Here is a 13,382-nt window from a genome sequence, read left to right on the forward strand (position 1 = left end):
GCCGCCGCCGCCGCAGGGCAGTGCGCGCCCGTCCGCCGCCCCGGGCAGCGCCGGCGGCGGCTCCTCCACGGCAAGGATCGCGCTCTGTCCCCGACCCGGGGCCGCTCCGCCCGCAGCGTGGAGGTGAGCGCGGGGCGGGCGGAGGGAGAGCGGAGCCCGGGGGTCCCGGGGCGCTGGCGGGCCTCTGTGTGCCGAAGGGTGGGGCGGTGAGGAACCCCGGCAGCCGCGGGCTCGGAACCGGCCGGGTGGCGTCCGTCGGCGCGGAGCCGGCGGGCACGGGAGGGGAGAGCCGTCGGTCAGAGCGAGCGGTGCCGCGGGACCGCGCCGTGATCGCCGTGACGCGCGGCCCTGGAGGTGCTTTAAAACACCCGTGTGACGGCAGGACACGGGTTTGCCTCTGCCCAGATCTTCCCTGTGTTCGCTTCTGCCCCGGAGGCAGCGGCCGTCCCGCCCGGAGCCCCGGTGCTCCAGCGCTCCCGAAGTGCCGGGAGCATCAGCACAGGGAGCGACTGCCCGCGTTCGTCACCCGAGTCAGTGATAGGTAGGAATAATTATAGTGGTTTTTAGTATGTTTGGTGATTTCTACTTTATATCGCTCACTAGACCAGTCGAAACCGTTTGAGTACAAGGCAAGCGTAGGAGAAACTTCCCAATTATCTTTTTAATGCTGATACTTCATGGTATTTCAGACCTGCTTCTCTAAYAAACTTTTGATTGTATCAGCTGTGCCATTTATCTTCTTCGTACTAGGATCTTCATTAGAAGCTCCACCAAAAGGGGAMTSCCAGGAGCAGTGGACAATAGATACGTATTTTTTATAAAATCTCCGAAGAGGAAAGGAAAGAATGGATGACTGCATTCCTTCCTTTATGCTATATGGTCTCATCTAATGTATTTAATTCTTTGCATTCTTTATTTATCATTGCTCAAACATCTTCCCAAATCTCCTTATGCTTAATAAACTTATTTTCACTGTACATTTTCCAAGGTAAATATCATCCATGTACTCTGTCTTCTGTAAGCCCTTCCRTTTCAAAGGACAAATGTTGCTGGCCAGCTTACTCTTCAATTGCTATGTTAATATCAAAAGGAGCTGAGAAATCCAAGGATTTTGTGAGATCTGACCCCAAATATTAATGAAAATAGGCTTTACCAGCTAGGTATGATTTTTTTCTTACACACGGATCTGATGCTGTCAGTTTCAGCCTAGTGAATTTTGATGCCTAATTTTAATAAAGTCATTATCTGATAACAATGTAAAATTGTCGGATGTGTAAATAAGAATGAAAGAGGCCTTTGAGGATGTCAGCTCCAGCCCCCTGCTGTGGCAGACAACACATTGATGCTTTCCTGCCTAAACTCAGTATCTTCCAAGAAGTGGTGTTTTTTTGGYCCTGACCACTCTGGCTGGTCAGCAGTGATTAGATTTTGATAAAATGTGATGCATACCTGAGGTGTTCTTTCTTTAATGTCAAAGCAGAAAGATTATATGGGAAGTTCTGAAATTCCCAGCAGGTGGTAAGACTTCAATAGCTGCCTCATCCCATTGCAGTAAGCATATGCTGGTTGAAAATAATTAATCTCTTTTCCAACGTACAGATAAAATACCTTACATTGGAGGAGATGTTGCAGATACACATTTCTTTTTGCTGTTAGTGCTGATTGTGAAATGTAGGGAGAATTTAGGGACTTTCAGGCTTTTCCTTCTCTAGCCTATTTTGCTGTCAGCCTCTCACGCATAGCCAGAATTGTGCAGCTCTTGGGTTGCAAATACAACTGAAAAATGATTACTAGTGAACAGCTATAAAGGATTTTTTTTCTCTCTAATTCTGTCAACATTTTGCTTTAAATTCCACTAAATATCCAGACCCTGGTTGCTGAGTTCATCAGAGTGCCTGGGGTAGGTGCTGTTGCTTGGGGCAGAGCTYGGGGTAGGGGCAGGTTGGTTCCAAGAGGATCATTCCTCTGATGCATTGCCACCCCACACACACTTATTCCTTCCCTAAGCCCTTCTCCCACCTTGTTCTCACATGAGCCCTAAATCACTGGGGTTCTGTGCCATGGCTTCACCTGGAGCTGTGGGGTTGGCGGGGCAAGGAGAGGGTAGGGCTGTGCTCAGAGGAAGGATGAGCAAGGACAGGGCTGTTACTGAAGGAGGATGGAACTAGGTCAGGGGAGGGYTCAGCTCTTGCCTGAGATTTGCAAAGAGGAGGAAGACTGAGGGTACTTGTGGGTAGATGAAATACGGGATCCATCAGTGGCACTTTCCTCTGCATGAATGAGGCTCCAGAGCACAGTGGTTCTGAGTGCTGTGGGTTTATGTTCTCATTAAACTCAGTGCTTGGTCATGGAGAGTCCGATTAATTCCTGACGGCCCTTTCTTAGCTACAAGGCTTATTTGCCTCTCATCTCCCTTATAAASGGGGAGTAGGCACTGAATGGTGTGCTGTTGCAGTTGGTGAAGGTGGTAACTGCTAAATCAGCAGGTGACAGCTCTCAGAAGACGTGGCTGGTGTCTGAAAYGTCTTGTCTACACTGCAGCCTTGGATGCTGCTGCAAAAAGTACTAGGAGTCATAAATCAAGTTTTCTTGGGTTTTTTTGTTGGCTTGGTTAGTTTATTTTAGGGGTATTTTTTGGAAAACCAAAATGATCACTAAATACTTTATGATTTTAGTGATGTAGAGAAATAGGGACTTTTTTGAATAGATTAATATATGTGATTCGAATAGACAATATTGTAACCTATTCTGTTACTTATTTGCAAAAAAATGTAAGTGCAATGTCAAATTTCATGTTTGGCTTTTACATGGTTCATGACACTGTGATGCCTGCAAACCTCACAGATCATGAGGATTTACTCTTGTAGCACTCGTAGCAGATAGTGAGATACTCTCTCAGTGGAGATGCCACAGGAAAACTACGAGACGTGACCAATATTGCACAGGAAATCTGCTGCAGGGCAGGGACTCAAAAGTTTTCCCGTGTCATTTGCGTTGCACACAAGCCTCTTGGTCTTCACATCCAAAGCACTTTATGGCTTATGCCCTCCTCATCTGTCATTTTGAATTCCCTTTGGAGAGGAAGTCTTCCACTTCCAATCAGCCATTACAATGTCTCTTACAAGAAGAAAGCATCTTTTTTTTTATGTTGCTGTGCTTCTGCTGCATTTCACACAATAGASCCTCAGTTCATGCTTTTCCACAAGAGTAATAAATTTAAAAAGCCAATTATTTGAAGTGTGATAGCCTTCTCTGTTCCATCACTTTTCATCTCATTAAGTTAATGAACTTGAGGTAGAAGATCTGAATAGAGTAGAAACCATTTAAATGTACTGTCTGCTTCAAAAAGCAAAATTTTATATGAGTGTGAAAAGTGGAAAAATAACTGAGCGGGGGCAAATATATAGAGAGTTTGGAAGAAGACCTAAGAATGAGATCTAGAAATAAATTGGCTTAGAGAAGACAGAGAGGAGAGAGGAAAATTCTGAACTGAGTTTGTGTAAGGCCTGTCCAAAACTGAGATGAGGCAAAAGGAGGGAAAAGTGAACCAGGGAAAACCTGTGTGGAAAGAGAAGAGAAGGGGGACAGTACTACATCAGAAATGGGCTGGCACTTCTGCATTTAGAGATGCTATTGGAATTCAGCTAGCAAATGTGCAAAAACTCAGGGAGACTTCATGGAGCACTTTAATTGCAGTTTTGTTCCAAGGCAGGGCTGTACTGCAGCTGGCAGCGTGAAGTAGCTGTATGTGTGTGAGGTGGGAGGGCTCCTGCTGCAATCCMGTTGCTGCAGAGACGTGCAGAGGGTGAAGTAGCCCTGGACTAGGCTTCCAGAGGTACCTGATGTCACTAATTGGAAGTTAGTTTTGGTACAGTTTCAAATACTCTAGTTCTAGCCTGGTGTTACCCTCACTGCACACCGGAATCTTTTCCCAAGCAAGCCAAGATAACAAAGAAGGAAGGGTGAGGGGAAAGGAGGTTTTGGTCTGACAAATGATTGGTGTTACCAAAACACCCAAGGGCTCTGGCTCTGGGCTCCATCCACGGGCTTGGTTAGAAAGAGTCTCTGTCCTGAAAAGTCTTTACTATAAAAACAGAGCATGAAAGATGGGGTGGAAAGGAGGGGAGCAGATTAATGCTGCAGTTTGCTGACATTATGTCTGGTGGTGGCAGGAATAGGAACAGAAGTCAGGTCTGGTCCCTGTGCCTCCTGCTGGCACCCTGTCTCGTGAACCATGCTGCTTTTTCCTTGGTTGGGCTGATGTGCAAATTAAGACSTAAGGCAGCTAACTCAAGAGTGGTCTCCTACATAGGCTTTTTTTCTTTTTTCCTGATAATTTATTCTCCCTTCCATAGCTTCATTTCCTCTGTGTGTTGTGTTGCTCATTAGACTRAGATTAGGATTATTTGACCTTCATCTATCAGAGTGTGACTTTTGGAAAGAAGTATTTTTAAAAGCCATTTGAAGGACCCACAGCTAAGAAAGCTAGGAATGGAAAGGACCCATTAAAGTCATCCAGCACAATCATGGTAGTGGCCCACAAAGCAATTTTCCCCCTCTGTTTCAGGGCAGTTTACTGCAATGCCACATATTTTCTATTTTCTTTGAGCAGTTAATGCTAGAGGCCATCTATCACAGTTTTTTCGGGTTTTTTTAACAAAACCTGCTTTGTCTTTGGACTACTTTGATTCCTTGTTCCGATTAACTGATTGGTGATCAATAACAATACCGGCAAAGAATTATGTTCCCGATGTGATGCTGTGCCTGCTGCTGGCAGCCGGGGGAGTTAGGGAGCGGCTGTCCCTGGAGGCAGGCCGACTCCCCACCGCCCTCCGTTAGCAGCCGCCCCTCTCCTGAGGCGTAAGGTTTGTCTTCCTGTAATTTACAGCATATCAAGTGAAGCTGAGGGTGGTGGCGGTATCACTGTCCCTATCTAATGCTTTCTGGAGCCCTGTCAAGTTCCTGGGCCAGATGATGATTATTCCTTTCAGATATGTGCAGCTATTACTGTAATGGGCTTTTACTGAGCAAGGCTGTGCTGTTAGTCTTTTCTTAGAAATTATTCTCTCCAGCCACTTGGCACAGAGAGCAGTTCAAAAAGCTTTCAAGTAACACGTCTGCTGGCTTTTTCTTCAACAAGCTGAGCAGTGTAATTGTTGAAATATCTCATTTGTGATTCCTAAAGACATATATGATCTTTGCCATACTTGGTTCCTATGTTTTGCAATCATCTTCCAGTTTTGCTCATTCCTAACTTCTGTCAGCTCCAGTGCCAGATTTCTCTCATAAAATTATGTTGTAAACTTAATGGATCAAGACCTTTCTTTTGTGTWTCTGTGATGGTGGGCATGGTGACATTGGCCTGTAGGTGTTCCTGGGAAGCACAGAATAGCAATTCTTGTATTTTGAAATGGAGTAGCGTTTTAGTAGAATTTAACTTTTTAGATTCCCTTCTACTTATGTTTCTGAAGGAAACAATTTGCTTTTGCTGCTATCATTGTACTTCCAACCTATTTTATGTAATTGTTACGAGACTCATAAAGATGAGTTTAAACCACATGGACATAAAACTGGGAAACTTGCCAAAAGAGGTCTGTTTCTACTTGCTTAGCCAAGGCTGTAGTGAATGTAAACGTTAAAAATTGTGGAGGAAAAAGGGGAAATTAGCACCTTCTCCATCTGATCCGTGTGAATGACATAAAAGGCAGTTATGGATCTTTTAGAAATCTGATAACATCACTAAGTATATTACTAGACCTGAATAACAGAGGACTTCGATGACCAGAAAAGTAATTTACTGCTGAGCTGCTTTCATATTTGAAAGCAGCTGACAAATGATATGAAATGTTTAGCAACAATAAATCTCCAATATCAGTATGCACTGAGCTCAGAGTTATATTTTGTATAAAATACTCATTATTTTGCTATTGTGAGCCTTGGTCATAAGTCATGCACAGCAGCAATTCCTGCAGTGCAAAGATAAAAATGTTGTTACATGTCTTTGTTGTTCTGGCTCAGGAGCTGCTTTTGAGGATGGAACATTATAGTGCAGTGAGTTGCAGTTGTGCTTATCCAGATGCATTGATAYAGTGTTAGTAATTGTCAAGTAAATGGGAACAAAATGTTAATAGTTGATTATTTTTTTTTTAAACTTGTGAATGGGATGTCTTCTTCTTGTATTTTCTGAAACGAAGTTCACACAGTTGTAATTTTTTAACTTTTAGGTGTTCTTGGAAAACGTGCTGGCACTTAAGAGCTGAAAAAGGACATGAAGAGTAAAAAGACCCGGCATCTCACTGGTCAGAATGAAACAGATGTTGAAAGATTTTTCCAATCTATTGTTAGTAGTGCTCTGTGACTATGGTGAGTATTAGACCTGTCAAAGGAAAACTGCCATGTGCATTCACAAGGTGGTTTTGGATGGTGATGGTTCCAGGTGATCTGTTGAAATGAAATACCACCACTGATGTGTACAGAATTTAGTCTAGATCTTATGTAACAGTTGGGTGGAAAATGCAACTTGCRTAAACTGCCCCTTTAGACCAGAATGGCAGGAACCTTTAGTGCTGTAAATTTGCTCAGAAAAATAAGCAAGATAAATGAACAAATTTCCATGGGCATCAAGGGACTGGCTGTGCTAGAAGCAGTAACTGAAACTCTGCTCTCTTGTAAGACTTGGATTTAGTGATATTTAATGAACATCATGGAAGATTGGCCTGTTTYAGGTATCCATAGCAAGATGGGTAGAACTGTCCTGCAGATCTACTTGTTTCCCTCCATTGCTAGGAAAGGAACCTGAATAGTTGGCTCATATGTAAGCCAATAGTACAGCCAACCTCCTACAGCTGAGTGAGCCCCCATCTGATGGATCTAAGCTGCTACCTGAGAGCTTTTGAAAATAACAGATGTATTCTTTCCTCTGCCCTTATAAGGAGGTAAAGGATGGTGTTCATACTCATTCAATCTTAGTCACATAAAATTAGGCAGGTAGTCAGAGAGACAAACAGTCTTGTTTGAGTAGGCCATGCACAAATCAGTGCATATTGAAAGCAGCTCTTGCGCATCTGCAACTGAGATGTGCAGAATGAAAAAGCATCTCTTCTCACCAAAAGTTGCTGAGGAGGGAAGTTAGACATCCTAAATTCAAGTCAGACTACTGCAAGATGTCTACAAGCTGAGGGGCATCATATGCAGCTGACTTATCCTTTCCAAGAATGTACTAAGTAGGAAGTAGATTTGCAGATTATTTTCTTATTGCAAAGTGAATTAGAAATTCTGAAAATRGGACTTCTAATTCTTAAACAATTCATATGTTTTAGAAAATTTCATTCCCAGTTTAAAAGCAGGCATTGTTCTGATAGCTGCAATACATTGTGAAACCACACTGGAGGATTAAGCCGTGTACTGCAGAAATGAGTACAACATGGAAAACATGGGAAAAGGAGTGGTTAATCCCCACTTACGGAATGAGCTATGGTAGTGGGTGGTTCACGCACCAAAAAGCTGAAGATGTCTTACAGAAGAGAGAAATGGACAAAAATGTATGCAGTTTGCTGTCCTTGTATAAGTGAGAAAAATCTGATTATAAATAGTGACTGAATAAGTAAGTATGCTACTTATTCCTCTGTGCATGCTCCATCTCTGCTCCAGAAAAAAGGAATCACTAAAAGACATAGAGAACCAACAACTGCCATATTTTAGATTAACTTGATTCCAGTAGAAGTAAAGGCTCTTGCCTATGCTTTTTAGTACCATTTCTTCTAATAAGSTAGTTAACCAGCCCAGGTCAGAACACTGCTCTGAGTGGGTAACATAGTGAAAGTAAGTGTTACATTCGCTGGAGCCAAGAAGTAAGATGAATGATTGCAATATCCTCTGCATCTTAGTGAGCCAGACCTGTAGACATTCACAACTGATTGACTCAGAGGTAAAAGCCATTATTCATGCACTTTATAGAGCGTGGCACAGCAAGTAATTACAAGGTACAGTTAATAAGCTAAATCTATGCTGCAAGCTTTAGATGCATCAACTTGTGCCTTATTTCCAGTTAAAGGGCAGTGCATAATTCAGAAAATTGCTTCCAAACAGTTATCCATAGAAGCATCTTTGAATATTACTATGTACATAGATTTTAGATAGGTATTTTACTCATATAGTTCTCTGTTTCAGACCAAGACTATTTTATAAGTGATCCAGTATGCTCTGGAAAATTACTGAAGTGCTAAAAAAAGCCCTAACATTCAACTAAACAGTATTCTCATTTCTTATCAGTTTTACTGATGTTTTTGTTCTACTTAGCCTTGTGTTACCAGTGGCTGACAAGCTAACAGCACAACCCAAGCTGGCTTAAACACACTTGTAAATAGCTATCTGAATAGCACCCTGAAGTAATTCTTCTTGCTCTTCAGTGAAAATGAAGGTTTTTCTTCTGATCTTTCTGTGAATTCTTACAAGGACTCTTCTGGCAGGTTGTTGGTACCACAGTCAGACTTCTTTCAATGGGAGACCATTGTAATGACAACAAAAATGTTACAAATGCATTGAAAGATGCCCCTGACTGGCTGTCCAAACAATTGGCACATGGCAGAGTCATGGGCACCGAGTAGGCTGGGGGGCAGCTGAAGGAGCTTGCAGTGGGAGCTGGCTCCTCCTGTCTGGTGTCTTTTGGAGCAGTGTGAAAAACTGCTATGTAAGCTGTCCAAAAGTGCACAGTTCTTATTTACCAAACATGGGGGAAAGGATACAGTGAACTGGGGTGCACCAGCCAGAGCTCTGCAGTGCTGTAACAGCATTCTCCAGTAATGCTCACTTTCCTCACTTCCTGAGTGGTCTGCACTGGGGTTGGTGGAAACTACACCAGCCCTCTCTCCATTCTCCCTCCCACATACAGAGGAGTGTATCACCTCGTCTCAGCCATTCAAAATAAAAAAAAAAAAAAAGTGCAAGAGGGTCAGGACAATTGTAAAAGTGAGTAAGGACAATAAAGCAGTAGGCACAAACATCAGTGCTTTTCATTGCTATCGCTTGAATGTTTTTGTTGTAAGTTCAAAGCTTAAAATTGAAATTTTTCATGCTGTTTTTTTTGCCAAGGTCTGATTTCCTTTAATGTTTCAGCTAAGTTGAATCTAGCCAATTGGTGTGTAGAGAAATGCATCATTTTGCCCACTATCAGAGAAACAAAACCCTAGCAACTCACAACCATTTCACTGGAAAACTCTTAACACAGGTGTGGGAACTTTATTACTGTGCTCCCAGTGGCCTGGGACATGCTTTCTGCTGTCCTTATAAAGAGTTGCCTAGAACTGGTCCAGATCTAAATCCTCACAGATGACTTAGTGGTGAGATTCTCTGAAGGGTGAAGTGTGCCCCGACTCCTGCTGGTTCCTCTTGCCAGCCCCACACAACCCTGTGTATGCTCCAGCCCAGGGCAAGAATTCCTTAACATTATTGTCTGTGTTCCCCGATGTCACACTAGCACTGAGCARCAAGGTGGGAACGTGCTGGAGTTAACTGCAAGTCTGAGGAACAGCAGAAGATAAAAGATCCGTAAGGCAAAGAGAAGAGGGCAGGAGTTTGGATAACTGTGGTAACAGTAATGGAGTTAAGCTAGTACCCAAGAGAAGCTGAAAGAACATGGTAGTAGGAATAGGACTGTGAAATATGGGCAGGCACACATGACAGAACCAAAACATGAAGAGCAAGGAGAATGTGTTGTTGAGAAGTTCAGAGAGACATTTTTTACAGGCTTTTCAGGTCTGTTTCTTACTCTCTGGTGTCCAAGTTCAGATCGGGTTTGATGTGGTGCCATGTGTTCACCACAGGTGGGATCAACGGGATCCTGCTTTGGATGTCTGAAGCACCGTTGTATTTAAAATCATGTTCTTGCTTTCACAGGGCACCACAATCAGTTGATACTTGACAGCTTTTACCTTTGTGCCTGTGCCTTGGTTCCTAAAAYACTAAACAAGAATAGTGACGTCCTCTAATTTTTCAKGGATTTTAGAAGGACAAATTCATTYGTATTACTAATGCACTAAAACACTRCAATAAGARCACAATAGAAGAGTCCATAGGGGAAATAAATAATTCTGTGTTATCAGGATGGATTTTGGACAGTGTGCAGTCAATTACACATAGGACCACCCATAGAAGAATGAGAACAAAAGAACTCTCTGGTAATGAGCACCATCCATCTGCCAAGTGAAGCAATGTCTTTTGGAAATGCAAATGAAAGTCTTGAGTTATAGTACATATATGTAAGAGTATATGCATGATTTATGTGTATAAAGCTGTGCATGCCACCTTTATTCGGACTTTATGTATGTGGTTGGTGCTGGTTATTTTAAGGACATGTTATAGCTGGTAGCAAGTAATAGGCTCTTTTTTTTCTAGTGCACACTGCATCCCACCCTGATGCAAATGTCTGTAGCCAGTCAGATGAATTTCTTCCTGAAAGTTTTCCCTGCTGAGAAGAAAGTGAATCCAAGGTGACTAACTCCAGTTGAAGCTTAGAGTAGTAGRGGTCTAATATTATGTGGGATGAGTCCTGCTACTCATGACTGCTGAGTGCTTGCCTTGGCAGTTGCAGTGTTTTTCCAGCAAAGCTTTCTTTGAGGTAATCTTAAGACATGTAACAGATTTAACAAGTCAAAGTATTGTTAGTTGATGCTACTTATGAAAGGATTGCTTTAACTGAAGTTTTACACTTTGGTGGCACCTTCCATCCAAGACTCAGAAGCCTTTTCCTAGACAATTAATTAAATAAAGATGTCTCACAGCACGTTCTTCATCTGTAATAGATGTATGCAGTTCCCATTTTTCAGATAACTTTTCTGTGTCTGAAATCCTTAAGGTTCAAGCAACACAGAGAAGGTAGCCGAGMTAAGAATGAAAATGTAATCTTCCCAATTTATTGCTGTAGATATCATCTCTAGTTACAACATGTCTCAGGATAATCTGGCAACTAGCATAAACATGGTCATGCAAGAAGTGAATTTGAAAAGACTGCACCATTTATAATGAAATGATGTCATTTGGACATGTTGCACCATATCTGAGACAAGAAAAGTGCTGCAGTCACTATCACTGTTATTTTCAGCTCTTTCACTCAAGTGTCTGTGATGCAAATGAGGAATATGAAAGATTCATAAGACAGAGCAAGAGAAGAGGCTTCAAAAAGCATCATGCAGACTTCCTATTCTGTTTAACTTGGGGGACATTTTTCATGTATCCGTATAAGAAGCCACTGTGCTTTTTTTACTAAATTATAGCTGAAGCAGAAAAACAGCKGGCCTCCGTGAAGTGGAGTTTAATAATCTGTAAATGCAAGAAGTTGAAAAGTTTGAGAAWCTGTACTGATAAATTAAGTTTTCTGTTAATCTTTTGGGTGGTTTGTGTTTTGCTTGAAAATACTGGGTTTTGCCTTCCTAAAAGGCTACAGTGGACTTTGAGCTGCTCCAAATCYCATCCCTGCACAGAGGTGTTGAGCTCTAACTGCTGTTGCTAAGACCTTTTCTTTTTTTGTGAACTGATKCACTTGAAAAAGATTGAGAACCACTTTTAATATCCATTTAAAAAATATCCATAATAAAAAATATTCATCTAGAGGGYAGATGAACAATCACTTGTCTGTTGATTTCTTATTACTGTTGTGAAACTTTTCCTTTCAGTTCTCGGTGAAGTGGAGTACCTCCTGTTGGAGCACCCGGATCATGTAGCCTTCAGCAATGACACAGTGTCTGTGGAATATAAGTACTATGGTGGTGGTAATGTGACAGCAGAAAATGTGTCTATCCTTTTACTGGATGCCAGCACCAATGAGATAATTGCAAGAAAACAGCTTCTGGCAAATCAGTCCCAGGGGACGGTGGTGTTTGAGTGTTTCCATTTCAAGAGTGCTGGTGACTTCTTGTTCAGAATGGTCTCTCCCAGTGACAACAGCAGTGCTGCCCAGTGGAGCAGAAGCAGCATGTCCGCCCTCCATGTGGAATGGCCTGTGTTTCACATTGATTTGAATAGGAGTTCAGAGGTGCATGGAAGCTCCCTTCAGGTTGGACTTTTTACAAATGAGCAGTTGTGTGCCATGAACAAGACTGTGATTTCACTGGATGTGATATTCACTAGCACCCTTTATGAATTCAGAAGACTAAGCTCTGATGAAACTCTGGGCATTAGAACTAGCAAAGGAATCCCCCTATCTAGGTCCCAATGGATAGAGTTTGATTGCCCACCTGTTGGTCAAGAAATATACATCACTGTGTTACTGAAATCATTAGAAACACATTCCATCATTGCCTCCATWGGACCTGTAGATCTCCTCCACAAATTTGGATACAGACTGGTTGTGGCTGCAGAAGCCACATGCAAAACTTTGGTTCAGGTGTTCRTAGTCTCTCCACCGTGCACTTCTATCAGTGGAAAAATTGTTGTTTATAAAGAAGCCCTCAAGTATTCAAGTCAAAGAACAACTTGGCTGTATGAAAACACCCTTCACCCAGGAGACAACAGGACAGAATTTAACTGCACTCTGTTTGATGTGGGGAAGAACAAATACTGCTTTGACCTCCTCAATTTCTCAAACCGAAGCTATTTCCCAGCAAGAGTTAAGGAGTGTATGATGATCCAAAGGAATATGGGTTTGTACTGATGTTTTTCCTCTATTAGCCAAAATCAGCACTTTTCCCAGCCATCTTGGGTAATGATTTTGGGTGTCCTACACCAGACAAAATAGTTATAATGTCATGTGTAGGTGGGAACAAGATAGACTGTTATGTAGAGGAATACACAAAGACATTTGGTAACAAGTGTCCCTGTGATAGCGTAAGGCTGCACTAAGTTAACACTGGGTACCAACCAAAACCATTTTGGGCATTCTGAATGATGTCTCTATCTGGTCTGGCTGAAAATTAAACTTATCCCTGTCAGTGAGGTAAGRAGCTACTGCAGTAGATCTGGCCCTTGGAGACTCTAAAGGTAGAATTAGTCTTGCCAACATCTAAGTGTCTAAAAGTCAAGGGTCCAACATTAAGAGGTTGTCTAGCTCTTTAACTACAGGCATCTCACAAGGGTGACTCATGGGTGTAGAACTTACAGGGACTGAACCTCAACAGGATGTCTTTTTCTCTACCCATTTGCTGTAGAAGTTTAGAGCCCTACCTGTTACSTGCACAAGCTTGGTGAGATGAGTCAGGATTTGGCTACTGTGAAAGACACAGCTGTGTCACTTGGACAGCTGGCAGGTTTTTCARTCAGCCTTTCAAGACTTGTTTCTGCTGCTTGGAACAGACCACRATGCTTTTTCTGACCCATGAGGCCACCTGGCAGATCGTGGGTCACATTCATAAAGCCAAACCTTTCCTTGCAGGAAAGATTAGAATCATATT

At 42.4% G+C, this 13,382-nt stretch overlaps 1 protein-coding gene across 3 annotated transcripts in view; it reads left to right on the plus strand.

The window, feature by feature from the left end:
• Nucleotides 1-6: 6 nt before the first annotated feature.
• The window catches only part of THSD1 (thrombospondin type 1 domain containing 1), a 30,154-nt gene continuing 16,778 nt past the window's right edge, over nucleotides 7-13,382 (plus strand). The window contains exons 1-4 of one of the 3 annotated variants that reach the window (XM_057367422.1): nucleotides 7-123; nucleotides 406-541; nucleotides 6,225-6,363; nucleotides 11,670-12,635. In XM_057367422.1, coding sequence (XP_057223405.1) covers nucleotides 6,306-6,363; nucleotides 11,670-12,635 — 1,024 coding nt within the window. In that variant the 5' untranslated portion in view covers nucleotides 7-123; nucleotides 406-541; nucleotides 6,225-6,305. Of the gene's footprint in view, nucleotides 124-191; nucleotides 542-6,224; nucleotides 6,364-11,669; nucleotides 12,636-13,382 lie in introns of those variants that run through there. The other 2 variants (XM_057367420.1, XM_057367421.1) reach the window with 2 other exon arrangements.

This window comes from Malurus melanocephalus, unplaced genomic scaffold (assembly GCF_030028575.1).
Source record: "Malurus melanocephalus ecotype Western Australia unplaced genomic scaffold, MMel_1.1 scaffold_78, whole genome shotgun sequence".
In the NCBI taxonomy this organism is placed as follows: domain Eukaryota; kingdom Metazoa; phylum Chordata; class Aves; order Passeriformes; family Maluridae; genus Malurus; species Malurus melanocephalus.